Below are 17,071 nucleotides of genomic sequence, written 5' to 3'. Positions count from 1 at the left end.
GGATCTTTAATATTACAACTGTCTGAATTTAGGGATTTTGGTTTGAGTAGTTCAAACTACAGATACAAGATTTCTGGTAGTGACTTAATATTAATGGTATGTCTATACTACAGTTAAACACCTGCAGCTGGCCCATGTCAGGCTCATGGGACTCGGGCTATGGGGTCTGAGCCCTGGGTCTCTGCGAGGGGAGAGGGTCTCAGAGCCCAGGGTCCAGCCCAAGCCGAACATCCTCATTACAATTGTACAGTCTTGCAGCCTGAGTCCAAGTCAGCTGACCTGGGCCAGCTGCGGGTGTTTGTTGTGTAGACATACCCATAAGGGCCTGATGTTGCAGTCCTACCATGGAACAGTGGGGGCCCCAGTGGATCTGCGTGCATCTCAGGGAATCTTTGGTTTTAAGTACCAAATCCCTTTCTCATTCTACAGAAGTGACGGGACAACCTCACCCACCCTTTCTCCAACAAACTAATCTGGGGGAAGCTCTGCAAGTGGGGTTTTCCCTTCCTTCCAACCTCAGCCCCATCTTTGATATGGGCCCCTCAAATCCTACATGGATCACCACACAAACCCCATTTGCTCAGGCTTTGTTTGTGCATGGGGGAGGCTGAAGGCATTACTACTGAATTAATCCAACTTCCACTGTTACTAAGAATCATTACAAATTGCTTACAAGATGATCACCTTCCATTACTACTGCTGGAAGCCCTGATGGAGGAAAATTAAGCATTATCCTGTGAAATTTCACCACAGCTTTTGATCTGGGCATTTAGTATTCTGCAGGATTGTTGGCGGTGGCACTTGTTATGCGGCTGGGGTTCACGAAACCAAAGCATTGCTGTACCTTACAGACTTTGAGCAGGGAAAGGAAGGGAAGGAGGCTACAGGCAGGAAAGTGGAAGGGTCTGGGGGCCCCATAGCCAAATCTTGCAGAAAATGCTAAAACTGGAATAATGTCCCCAACACACACGCACTCATGTACACACACGGTTAATGTGAGAACCCTTTAGAATCAGATATGTCCTAACTCAGACTTTCATTTAGCATGTATAATCAAGCCATTCCAGTGCAATATAATATATGGAGTCATTAAATTACAGGCCACTGTAAGCTTAGTGAGAATTTATTGAGTGCTAATGTAATTCTTTCATCGAAGCAAAGAGAGTGCATTGACTTGTGGAAGGGACTTTTACTTGATTGGATTGTAATCAGTTATGTCTTTGCAATGAAGGTGGGTTTTTTTTTAATCCAATTGTAATTTACTGGTCTCTCTGGATCATTGCACTTTGTCATTTTATTAATCATCCCCTTCCAAACTCTGAATCAAATTCTTGCCTGAAGTGGATTTTTAATTGTGCCTGTGTTACTCGGCAGGCAAGTTTTGGGTCCACTTTATGGTAAACAAAACACTTCAGTTCTAAATTGGAAGGATGCATGCATCAAGTTCTTCTCCTGCAATAAAATACTTGTGTGACAGAGTAGGAAGATACAGAGGGAGGATTATATTTAGACAAATATTATCTGTAAATATTTCCAATACGGCTCATTACCCCAGTGTTGAGCCCAGTATAAATAACAAGATAGAAATTGAGAGACAGAAATTTAAGTGACAACCAGAAAGTAATATAACTAATGGCTGAGCTGCAACCGATGTAAATCCTCAGAGCTAAATAATGCTCATTGGACACACACACACACACACACACACACACACACAAGTGCTCTGATTGACTTTAGGGAGAAAACAGGTGTGAACCACGTGAACATAATTAGTCACCAAATGACTGTTCTTTCTCCTGGGTTAGGGATGGTAATTGTAGTTCTCTGTTGGTCTATTTGAAATGAGTTGGTGTGGACTCAGCTGATTGCCTAGTGAACTAGTGTCCACCACAAAAACTGTCTTGGCATATGGCACTGATTGGTAGTGAAGCTTTATCCTTAGCTGGTCCCTCAAAGTCAGGACTGAAACAGGTTGGCAGTAGGGCTCAGTGGCTAGGGCACTGGACTGGGAGTCAGGAGACCGGGGTTCTATTCCTGGCTACCACTGACTTGCTGTGTCACTTGGAGCAAGTCATGTCATTGCCAAGTGCCTCGGTTTCCCCATTTGTAAAATGTAGATAGTAACAATACTTACCTGCCTTTGTAAAGCCCATGGAAATCTATGGGTAAAAAGTGCTAGGTGAAAACCAGGTTATTGTTGTTACGGGTAGGAGGAAGTGGGAGGGGTTTGCACTGGCTACATCTGCACTATGATGCACACTAGGGGTGTGATTCCCCTCCTTGTGTACGCATACTGAGCTAGCATGAGTATAAATTGTGTGGCTGTGGCAGCAGCAGCAGTGGAAGGGTGACTGAGCTGTGCCGAATATACCCACCGTTTTCTGTCAGGTTTGTACTCTGCACAGCTCAGCCGCGCCTCTGCTGCCGCTACCCATGGTAGCACAGCTACACGGCTATTTATACTTACGCTAGCTCGGTGAGAGCTAGCATGAGTATGTGCATCACTGCTGGAAGTAGGGGTGCTGTGGCACCCCCTGGCTTGAAGTGGCTTCCATCGTATACAGGGTTTACAGTTTGGTTCAATGGCTCTTAGCACCCCCACTGTACATATTGTTCCAGCATCCCTGAGTATGTGCGCACGAGTAGAGGAATCATACCCCCTAGCACGTAGAGTAGAGTCACCCTTAGGTTATGCCATACCTCTCCTGTGGATAAATATAGGACATCAGTTTCTAGGGATGTCTATTTGCCTCTTTTGATCAGCACTCATAGGTGCCGACTCCGTGGGAGCTCCGGGGCTAGAGCACCCACAGGGAAAAAAGGGTGGGTGCTGAGCACCCACCGGCAGCCCCCCTATCAGCACCACCCTCCCCCCCCAGCACCTCCCACCCGCTGGTGGGCCCTGGAGATCAGCGCCTTTCCCTCCCTCCCCGCGCCTCCCACCTGCCGCAAACAGCTGTTTCGCGGCCTGCAGGAGGAGTGAGGACGTGGCATGTTTGGGGGAGGGGGTGGAACTGGGCGGGAAGGGGTGGGGCCTTGAGAGAAGGGGTGGAGTGGGGGCAGGGCCTGGGTCAGAGCCGGGGGTCGAGCACCCCCCCAGCATTTTGGAAGGTCAGTGCCTGTGTCAGCACTGGATTCATTTTTAAAGGATTCAGTTTTAAAAAGCCACAAATTCCTCTGGCCAGTAGCAGAGCAAAAGGTGACACTCTTGTAGGAGAGTGTGAGCCTGCTTCTGCTCCCTTTGGAGGCAGAGGCAAAATTCCCTTTGGTTTTGGTGGAAGCACATTTAGACCATTGGTTTGCAAATGCAGGGGAGGGAGGCATATGAGGCCGGACTAGATGACCTCCTGAGGTCCCTTCCAACCCTGATATTCTATGATTAGCTGATGAACTTACTTTGTGTGTGCAGCAAAATGGAAGCTCCTTGTCTGAACTCAGACTTGCTGTTCTATCTGCAGACTAACCATGTTATACAGAAAGTATGCATTGGAGAGAATAACGTGATTGAAGAGGAGATTCGAGTGAACAGGAGTGTCCATGAATGGGCAGGAGGAGGTGGTGGAGGGGGAGGAGCAACGTATATATTTAAGGTACAGGAACATAGCCATTATATCCTATTACATAAAAATGCTGCACACTACCTAGACTTTTACGTGAATGCCATCCTTTGTTTAGTAAGTGCCCCCTACAATGTACCCTGGAGCACCAAGAACTCTCTGGGCCTGAGTCTCACTTACACTAAGGACCCTTTAAACCGCTCCCACAGAATAAACAAGCCTTAAAGTGAGCTTAAATATAACTTATATTTACAATTTATGGCTGTGGATGCACAGAGGTCCTGAGCCCTTATTGAGCTGAATGGCCCTGTTCATACCTCTTCAAGCTTTTGCTAAGGCTGTCTGCTGACTCAGGCAGGGTCACTGGATCAGTTTACATTCTGTTCACATTTTTAAAGTTTACCTTGCAACCACAAGGACTAAAAATATATTTTTTTATTGTGACCTGAGATTCTGGAGCACAGTTCTGTCCAATGGGTAAATTCCACGGCAGTTTCTTGAGCTGTGGAATCACAGAATACACAAGGCCCTATAGCCTTTGACTTCTGCTGTGCTATGGCATATGAACAATTGGGATCAGCCTTTATGCTCTGCCGTAGGTGTAGCCTTTCAGCCAAAGCCCATTGATCTCCACTGCAGGTCATTTACATTTTATCAAAAGTTGGCTAATCAATCAGCATTCATCCCGACTCCCAGTTTTATGTGTTCTCAATATGCTTCAAATCAATAGACTTGTACCATATCATAGTAACTCTGCACACTCAAGTAGCTCCCAAAGTGATAATCCCCTGCAAAGTGGAGCCACTGTACTGCACTACACAGAGCAGTGTACCTTAGAGCTCTTGTAATTGATATACTACATCATACAGGGTAACATTACATGCTTTACAAGATCCGTGAGCACTGGCGTGCACAATACATATAGCCATCGAAGCTGCTGTTCTCCACTGAACATGGTACGATTAGTACTGTCCATTAATCTTTGGATGCAGGTACATGAATAAGGCAATTGTAATTTGGACTGCTCAGCAGTCCTGGGGACTTGCTTAGTGCAACATGAAGTAACTAGCGTGTGAGATGAACTTGTATTTGCATGTTGACACAGCATAAACCCCAGCTTCATTTCTCAATTCACCCTGTTAAGATGGAGAATGGAGAACCAGTCCCCTTGATAATTGCAGCAGGAGGTGGTGGCAGGGCCTACAGGGCCAAAACAGATACTTTTCATCCAGAAAGGCTGGAGAATGATTCATCTGTTCCAGGGCTGAATGGAAATTCAGGAGCTGCAGGTAAGGAACATTTACTCTGTTCAGAAAATCTTTCCCAGACCTGAAGAAGAGCTCTGTGTAAACTCCAAAGCTTGTCTCTCTCACCAACAGAAGTTGGTCCAGTAAAGGATATTACCTCACCCACTTTGTCTCAGCAAATCTTTGAGGGACAGAACATAAGATGCAAAAATGTGAGACCCTCAGAAACCATTGTCACCACAGGGAAGACATCCCTGTAGACATGGAAATCATGTAGCATTTCTACAGCATAGCTTCCCAGGCTAGTGCAGACAGGTTAGCAGTCCCTGCAAAAAGGTCAAGGGCTGAACGAGTCACAGAGGTGGGGACCACCCTCTCGCATCAGGGCAAGTGCATTCTCTATGAGTAGCTTGTGTTTCGGCAGTCTCTGCTTACAGAACCAAAAAAACAGAGATGGGCAGGACCTATTGTCATCCAGTCCATCTCCCTGCCAAGGCAGGATTGTTCCCTACAGAACATTGTCTAGTTTCGTTCTCGGATTGTACTGTTCTGTGGTTAGTGGACTTCAGTCTTACAGACAATCAGTCTGGCACCTTTCCCAAGCATGAAATTCACTTTAATCTCCGTATGTTTGTTTGTTTTGTTTCCTGAGACTGAAAAGCCTCTTCCATAGCTCTGTAATGTCCAGCGCTTTGGATCTTGAACCTTCAATCATCATGAACCCTGCAAAAATAAACAAAATCACAATTAACAATATTTAGTGTTTACGGATGTGGTAGTTTGTACAATTTCAAACTAACTCACCCCAATCCTTGTCTGAAAGAGAGAAGTATTAGTATCCCCAATTTACAGATGGGGAATGGAGGCACAGAAATGGGTTTTTTAATGTTCCAAACTGAATGCTATGTAGTGGGGACTGCATAGAGAGCAGAGGGCTGGAAGTCAGGACTCTTAATTTTCTTCTTGACTTCCACTTACTTTGTGGCCTTTGGCAAGTCACTTAACCTCTCTAGGCCTCTGTTTGGCCACCTATAAAATGGGGATAATGCTTCTCTACATCCAGGGCTGTTGTGAGCTTTAACTAATTACTGTTTGTTAAGTACATTGAGCTCCTCAAATGAAAGGCACCAGTAGTGCTAGTAAGAATCACTGTAGTATTTTAGGCTATTAAAGAGTATAAGCACAAACTCTTTGATATCAGAAAATTAGATGTCTCAAGGTAGTAGAAACATTAGTTAGAATTTGGTTTCAAGAAAAATGGTTTGTGTTGGGTGGTCCATTAATTTAAAAGATATTTAAAAGATTTGTTTGAAAAACATATTTCAGACCCCAGGCTGGTGACAGAGTAATAGAAAGTTAGTTCCTCCCTCATCCACTCTACTTCCCATAGCTTGAGCTCAGGTTTCTGCGTATAACTTGTCAGTGTGGGGGAAGCCATTCACCCCCACCACTGCACAAACTCAAGTTATTCAGGATTTGTATGGCAAACTAAAGAGTTGTGGTGGTGAAGGGTTTACTCCAACTTCCCCATTCTCACTGTGCTGCACGCTCTGGCCACTTGGAACTTCACAGCAACAGCAAGGATATGCTTAAATTCTCCTGCTCCAAAAAGTGCTAGCAACTACAGTCAAGCTAAGGGAGATTATGTGTTAGCTGTCACTAATATGAGACCAAAGACACACACTTGAGAATATCTGATTTCATCCTGTAGAGGGCAATAGAGCACATACAAAGTAGCCGGTCCATTACAGTTAGAGCTAGTCAAAATGTTTCAATCAAAAAAAGTTGGTGAAGAAAAATTGCATTTTTAATCAATTTATTTGCAGAAAAATGTTTCTTTTAACATTTTCTATGGGTTTTTTAGTGAAAAAATTATTTCAGTATTTTTTGAAAACCAATAACCTTTTGAAAACCAAAAAAGTTTTGGGTTTCGTTTTTCATGAAAAAACTGGAAAATTTCCTCAAAAAAAAAAAAAATCCTATGTCCTCCTACATCCCCACACACACTCAAATTTTTCATCTCTTTACATTTTTCATGGAAAAATACCATTTTCTGACCAGCTCTCATTACAGTATTACACTTCTTTTATAGATGGATGAAAAGAGGCACAGAGAGTTTGTGGTGGCCACAAGTCATACACAGCCAGTTAGTGGCAGACTGGCAATAGAACCCAGCAGTCCTTACTCCCATCCCATTCTCTCACCACTATATGATGATCTCCCTTGCAGCTGACGTGTTTGGAATGAGCATTCATTCTGCTGATATATATATTTTGGATGTAACAGAAACTTACATGGGCTGCTTTCTCTTTTCTTAACTGCAGGTGGTGGAGGTGGCTGGAATGATAACACTTCCTTCCTGTGGTCAGGAAAGTCCTTGCTGGAAGGTGCTACTGGAGGAAAATCCTGCCCCCAGGCCATGAAGAAGTGGGGGTGGGAGACAAGAGGGGGTTTCGGAGGGGGTGGAGGGGGGTGCTCCTCAGGTGGAGGAGGCGGAGGATATATAGGTAAAGTGGCTTCATGTTCAAGGTGTCCCTTCCCCTCCTTTAGTGCTAACAGTCAGCAAAACACTGATCAAAAATTCTCCTATAGCTAGTATATATGATTGTTATGTAATAGGATGTCTGTGTGTCGCCTTTTTAGCTCTGGATGAACGTATGTTGTTTAGCCTTTAAGCAAATAGCCGGATGTCAGTTCTTCAGCTGGAATCCTGGCTTTGCATTGTGGAAAACTATGCCATCAAGATCCTGCTGTGATTCTTGACTCATAATTATATATTGAGTCTTTCATTTCTTGGCCATGATGCTGAAGAAGCAGGAGCCATAGGCTTTGCATTCCTGTTGTCAAGACCAGCATCTGGGGGCATTTGCCATGGAGTCTGATGGCCAATGTTTGCACTTAGGGTATGTCTACATTGCAGAGTTAACCCGGGTTTTAGTCTTCACCCCACTTACCATCCATGCAGGGGGGAAAGAAAACACCCTTTATCCGGGTCTGGAGCCCAGGCTAGCTGACCCAGCTGAGGGGTGGTGAGAGCCATGACTCCACTTTAACTCGGGCTGAAAACCACCTACTGTTCAGTGGGGACACAGGCTAAATCATTCGAGTCCTCCAATGCCCTTCCCACCATTCCCTGTGAAGGAGAGACAAATTCTCCCACAATTGGCTGGGAAAGAAATCCTAGAGTGTCTCAGCATGAAAAACCATGGGGTATTCCCCCAGACACACACAGGCAAGTGTGGAAATAGCCAGATATGGCTTGCTGTGGAGGTGCTCTCACCCGAGCAGGGCTAACCCAGATGCTCAGACCCTGGTGCCAATTACCGGGTTAACGGTGCAGTGTAGACATAGCCTTAAAGGAGATTCAGCATGAGCAGTGGCAATCCAAGCTTCCTCCACACTGCCATAAGACCAGCATGCCTCAACCCTAGAGGAATCATCTCTAAGGGCAAGGCAGGTATTTTGGTCTCCATAGTCCAATCCTTGGCTCTTGTGCTAAGACTGCCAACAAGGGAGGCCAATTAATGACAGCTATGATGGTGGCTTTCATCAACAAGGAACTGAACGGAGGCCACTAATTCCTTTCCAGTAGGCTCCAGGTCAGCCGTTAGATGGTAATGACACTGAATTACTACTGATATGGGCCAGACTGAAAGCCGTCACCATAGGGTGAACAGCTCCACAACTCATAATCAGTCCCTGTGGCCACCCATCTCTTCAGCTGTGGTGGACTTCTTACCCCTGGTTATCCACCACTGTGGCTTGAAATCAGGGCAATCGTAGACTCAAAACACTGCAAGGAAGTAATTAGCCTGAATTCCTAGCTTGACCACATGCATTTTGATGATATTATGTGTAACAATTTTTTCAACAGAATGCCTCATGTAAGATACTTTTGTTTGCAGTATGATATTTTCTCCCCTGCCAAAGGTGATGAAAGTGGAAAAACAACCCTCTCTTTTGTGGGGGGGGGAGGAAGGGCATCTGTGCATGTTAACAGATCAAATATTGGTCTACAGCTCCGCTTCTGAGATCCTCTGCTTGTCCAAGGCACACTTGAACATTTCCCATGCAAGCTCCTTCAGCCCCCCATCGCTGTTGGACCACCCTGGCCCAAGGGGTGTAGAGGAGAGAAAGCAGATCAGCTGACTGTTACTCCCAGTGTTGGTGGAGTACGTAGCCTGATCAGCAACTGTGCGGAATTAACCCTTATGCACTGGCATTGACCAGTCTGCTAGCCAAATGACTGCATAGGACGATCTGTTCATATGTTTTTCACAGCATCCGAATGATTAAAGGTGATGTTTGTGCTTAGTGGGCAATGGTCTGCTTGGGACTGAGTTGAAAGATTAATTTGCTTAATTATGAGCCACAAGCATTATTAAGACGAAATCCCAGAAGTGAAAGGCCAATAGTCCGTACCACTATCCACTAAACCTTTCCACCATCCATTAAACATCCCAGTTGGATATTTTGACTGATTAATTGCCCTTTCTCATTTGGATGCTTCATACTGTGAATTTGCTTGCATGTTGCAATTCTTAACTGTATTTTAGATCTAGTGAACCACAGTATGTTAAGGTACCTTCTGATTTGACATAGGTGGCAATGCTGCAGCGGACAATGACCCAGAGATGGATGGGGAGGATGGTGTGTCCTTTATTAGTCCACTGGGTACTTTATACACCCCCGCACTAAAAGGTATTGATATCGGTCAGAAATCAGTTCTCATGAGTTTCCTTCATGTTTGGAGTAGGCTGTGTCTGGAAATCTTTGAGATCCTTAGATAGAAAATGTAGATTAGTGTGGTTGTGAACACCAAGGAAGGAGAGAAGTTGTTTAGTGTAGTCCAGTGAGGAATAAGGAGATGAAAGGGAGCAAAGAAAAAAATGGAGGCTGTTGGGGAAACATTTCCTAACAGTGAGAAGTGGTGGAAGCTTCATTTCTTAAGTCGCTTAAAACTGGCCTGGACAATGAACCCAAGAAATACTGTAGGGAACAAATTGTTATAATGTGTGTAATAAGGCAGCCAGTAGGGGGAGTAGGCAGACTGTTAAACAAGGACATTTGTGGGTGTTCCAGTGTTGTGTTGTATGTTGTTGGCAACTGTGGCAAGTGTGGGTCTGTGGAGCTACTGCCGGGATAGGTGTGTTGCCTGAAATAAAAGATGTTACTCAACGAAGTTGGAATACATCTGGTTTACAACAATCTACGACCACAATCCAGTCCTGGGTGGAGCACGGACTAGATGATTTAGCAGACCCCTCTCCCCAAGCTGTCAGCCTGTGATTTATATGTTGTGCTTCTGCTAGTGCTGGAAGCTGAGAGCAATCTTATGGGAAATGTTTCAGTGCTCAGCTCTTCGCCCATTAAAGCTTCTCCGGGGTCAGACTGACAGAGTTGCTGGAGAGGGCAGTGAGGCATTTCCCCCAGTTCCTACAGGTGGAGTGTGCAACCTTGGCAGCCTTCCCAGTCTGTGCTGGCCCCAAGAGTTGAGGACTTGAACTTGATCTCCCCCAGTGGGTAAGTAGGGGATGCTGTGGATGGTTCAGCCCCAGCACAGACTAGGAAACTCCTGAGGGCTGCCCTAACTTGCATCTCCTCCCCCCACTCCCATAGCCCCAATGGGGCTTGCTGTAGCATGGAGGGCACAGGACTGCTCCTGCAACACTTCCTCCTGGCCTCAGCATGCCCTGGACCTGCCCCACAATGCCCCTTGTGCTCTGTAGAGGCAATACAAGGCTGGCAGGACGCCTTGCTGCATTGGGGATTTCACTGAAGGGGGTGGGGCTGTCTGGCCACATTGCACCAGCATAGCTGGTTCAACATGGCTACAGTGCAGGTGTCCAAGACAGCTTAGCGGAGGGATTTTTTTTGTAAATGAAAACTATTAGCTGAGATTCCTTCAGTCTCCTCTCCCCTAATGCAGGTGCCAGTGAGAAGTGGGGATACAGTCAGCAGAGAGGGGTGAATGGCAGTCAGGAAAGGTTTTCAGACAGGGCCCATCCCACCCGATGTGGGGCACTTGGGCACCATACGCTTGTGCATTTCCCATCCCATAATGCGGCAGTTCTCCTGTCGCTGTCTGCGGAAAGCTCTTGGGTTATGTCTACAATAACAACTCAGCCTCTTTCTTCTGTTCCCTAGTGACAGAGGGGCACGGAGAGGTGGCTATTAAGCTGCACCTCAACTGCAGCCACTGTGAGCTTGATGAGTGCCGTGTTGATCTGGAGACTCAAAAAGTCATTTGCTTCTGTGAGCCTGGGACAGACCTGGCTGACGATGGTGTTTCTTGTGTAGGTAAGAAGGTGCAGGGAGGAAGGGGCTCCTTTGGGATGGGTAGGTCTATGAGTGAATACATAGTGAAAGCCTCTTTAATGACTTGGACTGCAAGACAGCACAGAAGCACTTAGATAGCCTTTCTTTAAAGTCGACCCTGATTAATTATCCCCTTTGTTGCTGGCATTTGCAGTGAAAACGCAGTGCACTTCAGTGGCGAGGAAGCTGGCACATGGGGCAGCACTGCTAATGTGTTTTGCCTTATATACATGCATCATTGGGCAGTTAAGTGATATTTTGCACTGAAGGGGCAAGATATGTGATCTGTGGGTGTGAGTGCCCCTTAAAGAGCCTTTGGTTACATTGACACTATATCGGGCACAGATCAAAGAGAGAAGCCCTGATCTGAAATTAACTCGCACTCACTCACCCCAACCAAAGAAGGAATTTCCCCAGGGTTGCAATTTGGGGGAGGGAGTTGCTCTTTTCCCCCACCTGTGCTTAATTTCAAGGTGCTGCCCATGGCCCAGGAGGAAGACAAGTACCTACAGGGTCCCTCCTGTGGGCTGCACCTGGGGCTGCCCTGGAGAGTAGCTCGGGCTCCAGGCCCAGAGACCTGCTCTGTTCCCTGAAACCTTCAGCAGCCGGAGACCCACAAGCAGCCTGGAGCTTGCTCCCCGACCTACCCATCCCAGCTCCAGGGACCCACCTGTCCTCTGGGCTGAAGCAACTGCAGTTCTGCTCCAACCTCATCTGGTGCCACACACCCTCACTACTGATTGGCCCTAGTGCTCGGGCTAGAGCTGTGATTGGCAAAGATGGCCAGAACATCGGCTGCTAGAGGAGCGATGAAGCACCCTTTGCCCAACGGTGCACTGGGGGCTGCCATCTTGTGCTTCAGAGTCTCAGCTTTTCCTAGGAAAAGCACAGTGAGGTCTCTCCCCTTGCAGCTGTGAAGGGAACTGACTGATTTTGGATTTTTACTTTTTATCCTTCAAAAATCCCAAGAACTTCCAGGGGTCTAAGTGGCCCCTGGGCCTCTGCTGAAAGCTGCCCCCTCTCCACTGAAATCTGAAATGGCGCCCCTGAATTTTCCAGTCAAACTCAACCCTAAGCTTAGGCTTCCCAAGAGCCAGAGATGACATGTCACAGGCATGAGGCAGAGGGAGGGGTAAACATCATGGGAGAGGGGAAAGCAAGGAGGAGAATCCGAGTCAGTGCTTCATTTGAGAGCTGAACGCAAAACATAGGCAAGCAGAGTGGAGTATATTTGCCCTGCTTACACTCAGAGCTCCAGTACTGGGCTTTCCCCACATTTGTACATTAAGAAGAGGTACTGAGTCCAGCAGGTAGAGCGAGGGACTCTAAGCCAGGGTTCTTGGTCCTATTCCCAGCTCTGCCACTGAGTTGGGAAAATTGTTCAACCTCTTTATGTTGCAGTCTCCCCATCTGTAAAATGGGGATAGTCAGATGTATTTATATGGGTGTGGTGATGGTCATCGTTTGCCTTGTGATCCCTGATTGGAAAGTGCTCCATAAGTATTATTAAATGGTAGATATTGCACGGGGGGGGGGGAAGGAATGTTATAAACCAGCTAACACAGCTTCCATGTAGTGGGGTTTTCCCCAGTAGTCATCTGTTCTTTCTGTGTGGATGCATTTAGCAGATGATATACTGCAATTGTCCTCATCCTATTTTCGCTATGACTTGACATTGATGGCACCACTCAGCCCCCACTGACAATTTAACTCCCCACCCCCACCACCCGATCCCTGTTTTTATGACCTTGCTTTCAAAGCCAGTGAGTGTGTGTATTAATTTCCTGATAGGAAACCATCTGTTTTTATGGCTCAAACTTAATTGAGGAAAGTGAAACAATGAGCCATTGGAAGTCATAGATCTGGGAGTTGATTGCAGCAGAGGTTATCCTCTGTTTCCTACAGTGCAAGAGTGACAGATGGAGTCAATGGGAGGAGGGATAGAAAAAAATATTACATTAAAAATGACCAGAGGCAGGCCCGCTGATGGGGTGGGGGGATGGGAAGGGGGCAATTGCCCAGGGGCCCGGGTGATTTAAAAGGGCCCGGGGGACCCCAGCCTCCACCACTGGCGGCAGTGCAGCGCAGCAGAGCTAAGGCAGGCTTCCCGCTCGCTCACGCTCCGCGCCACTCCTGGAAGCGGACGGAATGCTCCTACAGTCCTTGGGGGGGCAGGGGGTCTCCGTGCGCTGCCCCCACCCTGAGCACCGACTCCGCAGCTCCCATTGGCCAGGAACTGCGGCCAATGAGACATGTGGGGGCGGTGCCTGTGGGCAGTGGCACGCGGAGACCCCCTGGGCCCCCCGTCTAGAAGCCACTTCCAGAGGTGTGTGCTGGTTGCTTTCAGGAGCCACCTGAGGTAAGAGCCGACCCTGACCCCCTCCTGCACCCCTGCACCCAAACTTCCTCCCAGAGCCCCTACCCTGCACCCCCTTCTGCACCCAAACTCCCTCCCAGAGCCTGCACCCCACACCCCCTCCCATACCCAAACTGCCTCCCAGAGCCTGCATCCCCTCCCGCACCCAAACTCCCTCCCAGAGCTTGAACCCGCACCCCCTCCCACACCGCAACCTCCTGCCCCAGCCTGGTGAAAGTGAGTGAGGGTGCAGGAGAGCGAGCGACACAGGGAGGGGGGATAGAGTGAGCGGGGACAGGGCCTCAGAAGGGGCAGGACAGGGGCATGGCCTCAGGGAAGGGGCAGGGCAAGAGTCTTTGGGTTTGCGCAATTAGACAGTTGGCAACCCTACTGGGCGGGCATGTGGAAGCCCTGGCCATGCTGGAAGCGCGCACCCAGCAGCGCAGCTGGCAGCTCGCTGGGCACCAGCCAGCGCAGGCGCAGCACTGCCAAATGTCAGGCGGACCGTGTCCACGGCTTGTGCGTGCGCAGGGGCCCATTGACTGTTCTGCCCTGAGGCCCGGAATTGCTGTCAGCCGGCCTGACCATAGGGAGATCAGTTAAAACAAGTAACTCCCCCTTCCTTATGCATCTCTTTCAGCTGACCCCGTGGCTCATCTCCCCCTCTCCTTGGTCTTGTCTGTAGTGACGTCAGCACTGGTTGCTGCTCTCATTCTGGCTTTTTCCGGGATCATGATAGGTGAGTGTCTCATAAAGCAAAATGTGCAGAGAGCAGCAAAAGTGGCAGCATATTGTGCTTCTCACCTAAGCCATTTCTAGTAGAGCCAAGAACATTGGCATTAGGACTCAAGCTTTACACTGTGTTGGTTGTTTTTTTTTTTAATGAAAACTCATCTGTTTTCTTTTTTGATAAATGTTTTTAACCAAAACAACCAATTTAGGGACATTTTTTCTTGTGAAGGGAAAGCTGAAAAAAAAATTAGTTTGAGCAATATTTTTACACTTTATATTTCACCAGGCAGTAAATATTGGTATAAATGGATATCCAGGTATAATTAAAATACCATCTTTGTCTTCCTTTTCATTACTAGCTAGTTGCAAGGTCCTTCCAGTGACTGACTGCAGCATTGCCGTACTTCTCATGATTACATCCTTAAAGAGAGACCGTTGTGTGGTTTGGAGTGTAAAAATGTCAGATCACAATTTCCAATTTTCACTGATTTTAAAGGGAGCTGTGAGTGCTCACACTTTTAAAAAAAATCAGGCCTCTTTTAGTTTAGGGTACCTACAATATGCATTTAGGTGCTTACATTTAGTTACCCAAGTTTGAAGACCTTGGCTTAGATTCCAATTTTACAAATTATGGTTTAGTAAGACATGGATGTTCATGGCCTTTGTCAGAATTTCAATTACATCTTTTTTTAAATTTTTATTTAAACAATCCCATGCCTACATTCCTACTCTAAACATACCAGGATTATTGCACTAATGCATGAGAACCAGTGATTCAAACTAGCCAGTATCCTTCCATTGTCCAAACTGAGGGAAATGCTTTTTGAAAAAACACACACCCAGAAGGTCAGATGGTGACTAGTAAATTAGATTTGTGTAGTTATTTCAGGTGTTGCTATTAATACATACACGTGGTTTCAGATGTACAGTTTCTGTTCTAACAGTATCCCCTTAAGGATCTAATTACTTTTCAGGGAATAGAAGAATAACCAAATTCTTTCTGGCCATCCCTATCATTCTCATTTCAGGAATGAGCAGAGATCTGACCAATCAAACCAAGAGCAATGATAAGGTGAAAGGAGAACTAGGAGGGCTTGATAATAGGTCATTAAATTCATCCCCCTTTGCTAGTGAAAGCTTTCCCCTTAAACTCTTCCTCTCAGTGACTTATCTATCAGAGCAGACATGGGACCTAGTACAGCCACAGTCTTCGGGCCCAGTCTTGCTCCCATTGAAGTCAGTGGCAAAATTACTGTTGGGCCTGTCCATGACTGGGCCCTACTTTGTAAACTTACATGTGGAACTCGAATTACTTTCACAATAAGACTAGCTTTGGTCTGTGATTTCCTAAGAAATGCCTGTCTTCCATAGGTGTGGAGAGCTAACATAACAGCTGAGTGAATTAATTCCGAGACTATAAGAACTGATTTCAGCTTTCCCCCAAATTTGAACCATGTCTGAGGTTTAGAAACATTTGATCAAGTGGATGGGTGTCTTTAAAAACTTTACACTTATCCGCTAGACTCCCTTCATGCTTATGGGAATCAAGAGGGAGTTTCATAAAGTGAAGTCATTTTATTTACACAACTTCATTGTGAGGAGAGAGATTTTACTTCTAAAGAGATTTCAGTGTGAACATTGTGATACAACTAAGTATGGACTTTTATTCAACTTCCTCATAAGCTAGGTGCTTAACCAAAACCCTGCATCCAAACGCCCTTGAACTTCGGGAAAATTGGATCTGGATACTTTGAAGCCCAGATAATCTCTAACAAAACAGATTTGTTACTTCAGAGTTCACTGCTAGTGGATTTCACCCTATTCTTCAAATCAAGAAATACTGGGAGACTCATGAGTGAGCTTGTTCTTAGCCTAATTTCTAAATCAAACCAGTTGGATAATTTCAGCCTGAGCTTTGGAGAAGCACCCAGACTTCTGCATATACGCGAAGTACAGATGGTTGACAATGCCCCCGTTTATTTTGATTCACTGGAGTCTGAACACTATACCAGTTCCACAGCACATATGTTCTGTGTTGGTTGCCTTCATGTTCACAAGGCAGTCTGCCTCCCTGATTCACTGTGCTCTATTTCCAGTGTATCGCCGGAAACACCAGGAGCTGCAAGCCATGCAGTTGGAATTACAGAGCCCCGAGTACAAACTGAGCAGGCTGCGCACCTCCACTATTATGACGGACTACAATCCCAACTACTGCTTTGCAGGAAAGACCACCTCCATCAGTGATCTCAAAGAGGTGCCTCGGAAAAATATCTCCCTCATAAGGTAAGCTCATCTGTTTGCCTTCCCCATACTTCACCCCATCCACTCATATACACTCTCTTTTATATATATATATACATACACACGCACACTTGATCTCTCACATTCTCTTTCTTTCCATACATTCACCCACCTTGGACACACAAAAGAGCTATGGTGGGTAGGGTGGTATTCCATGCTTACCACATGACCATTGTGGGGACTGGACTCCAGCTAGGTTTCCTTAGCCTTTCATAGGCACATTGTTCATCTTCTGTCTTGTAGAAGGAACTGAACAGCTATCACCAGGAAGCCCAGTAGTTCAGACCCCAGACATCTTTCTTTCAGGGTCTCAAACATTTTGTGGAATACCCTTGTGTTTAGACCAAATATTAACTGATGTAATATGGAGAGCATGAGGATTGGAGGAGGTTCATTAGAAGTCTGTGACTGGATTCCTGGCAATGAGAGTGACATCAGCAACTGCAACAACAGCAGTGAGCGATGAGACTCTAGATGCTACCGGACAGTGGGACTTGGACTATAAAAGCCAGAGATGGGGAAATCTATCCATGGGCCTGAGCCACATTAGAATCTGGATC

The 17,071-nt window shown here is 46.4% G+C and overlaps 1 protein-coding gene across 1 annotated transcript in view; it reads left to right on the top strand.

The window, feature by feature from the left end:
* The window catches only part of ALK (ALK receptor tyrosine kinase), a 557,631-nt gene that overhangs the window by 510,175 nt on the left and 30,385 nt on the right, over positions 1-17,071 (top strand). The window contains exons 14-20 of the mRNA XM_065401476.1: positions 3,459-3,590; positions 4,702-4,846; positions 7,129-7,191; positions 9,407-9,505; positions 10,952-11,104; positions 14,119-14,217; positions 16,307-16,493. Of these exons, the coding sequence (XP_065257548.1) occupies positions 3,459-3,590; positions 4,702-4,846; positions 7,129-7,191; positions 9,407-9,505; positions 10,952-11,104; positions 14,119-14,217; positions 16,307-16,493 (878 nt within the window). The remainder of the gene's footprint in view (positions 1-3,458; positions 3,591-4,701; positions 4,847-7,128; positions 7,192-9,406; positions 9,506-10,951; positions 11,105-14,118; positions 14,218-16,306; positions 16,494-17,071) is intronic.

The sequence above is a fragment of the Emys orbicularis genome, chromosome 3, assembly GCF_028017835.1.
Source record: "Emys orbicularis isolate rEmyOrb1 chromosome 3, rEmyOrb1.hap1, whole genome shotgun sequence".
NCBI classification, from domain to species: Eukaryota; Metazoa; Chordata; order Testudines; family Emydidae; genus Emys; species Emys orbicularis.
The sequence above is the reverse complement of the archived record's forward strand: the minus strand, read 5'-3'. Positions and strand labels throughout refer to the sequence as shown.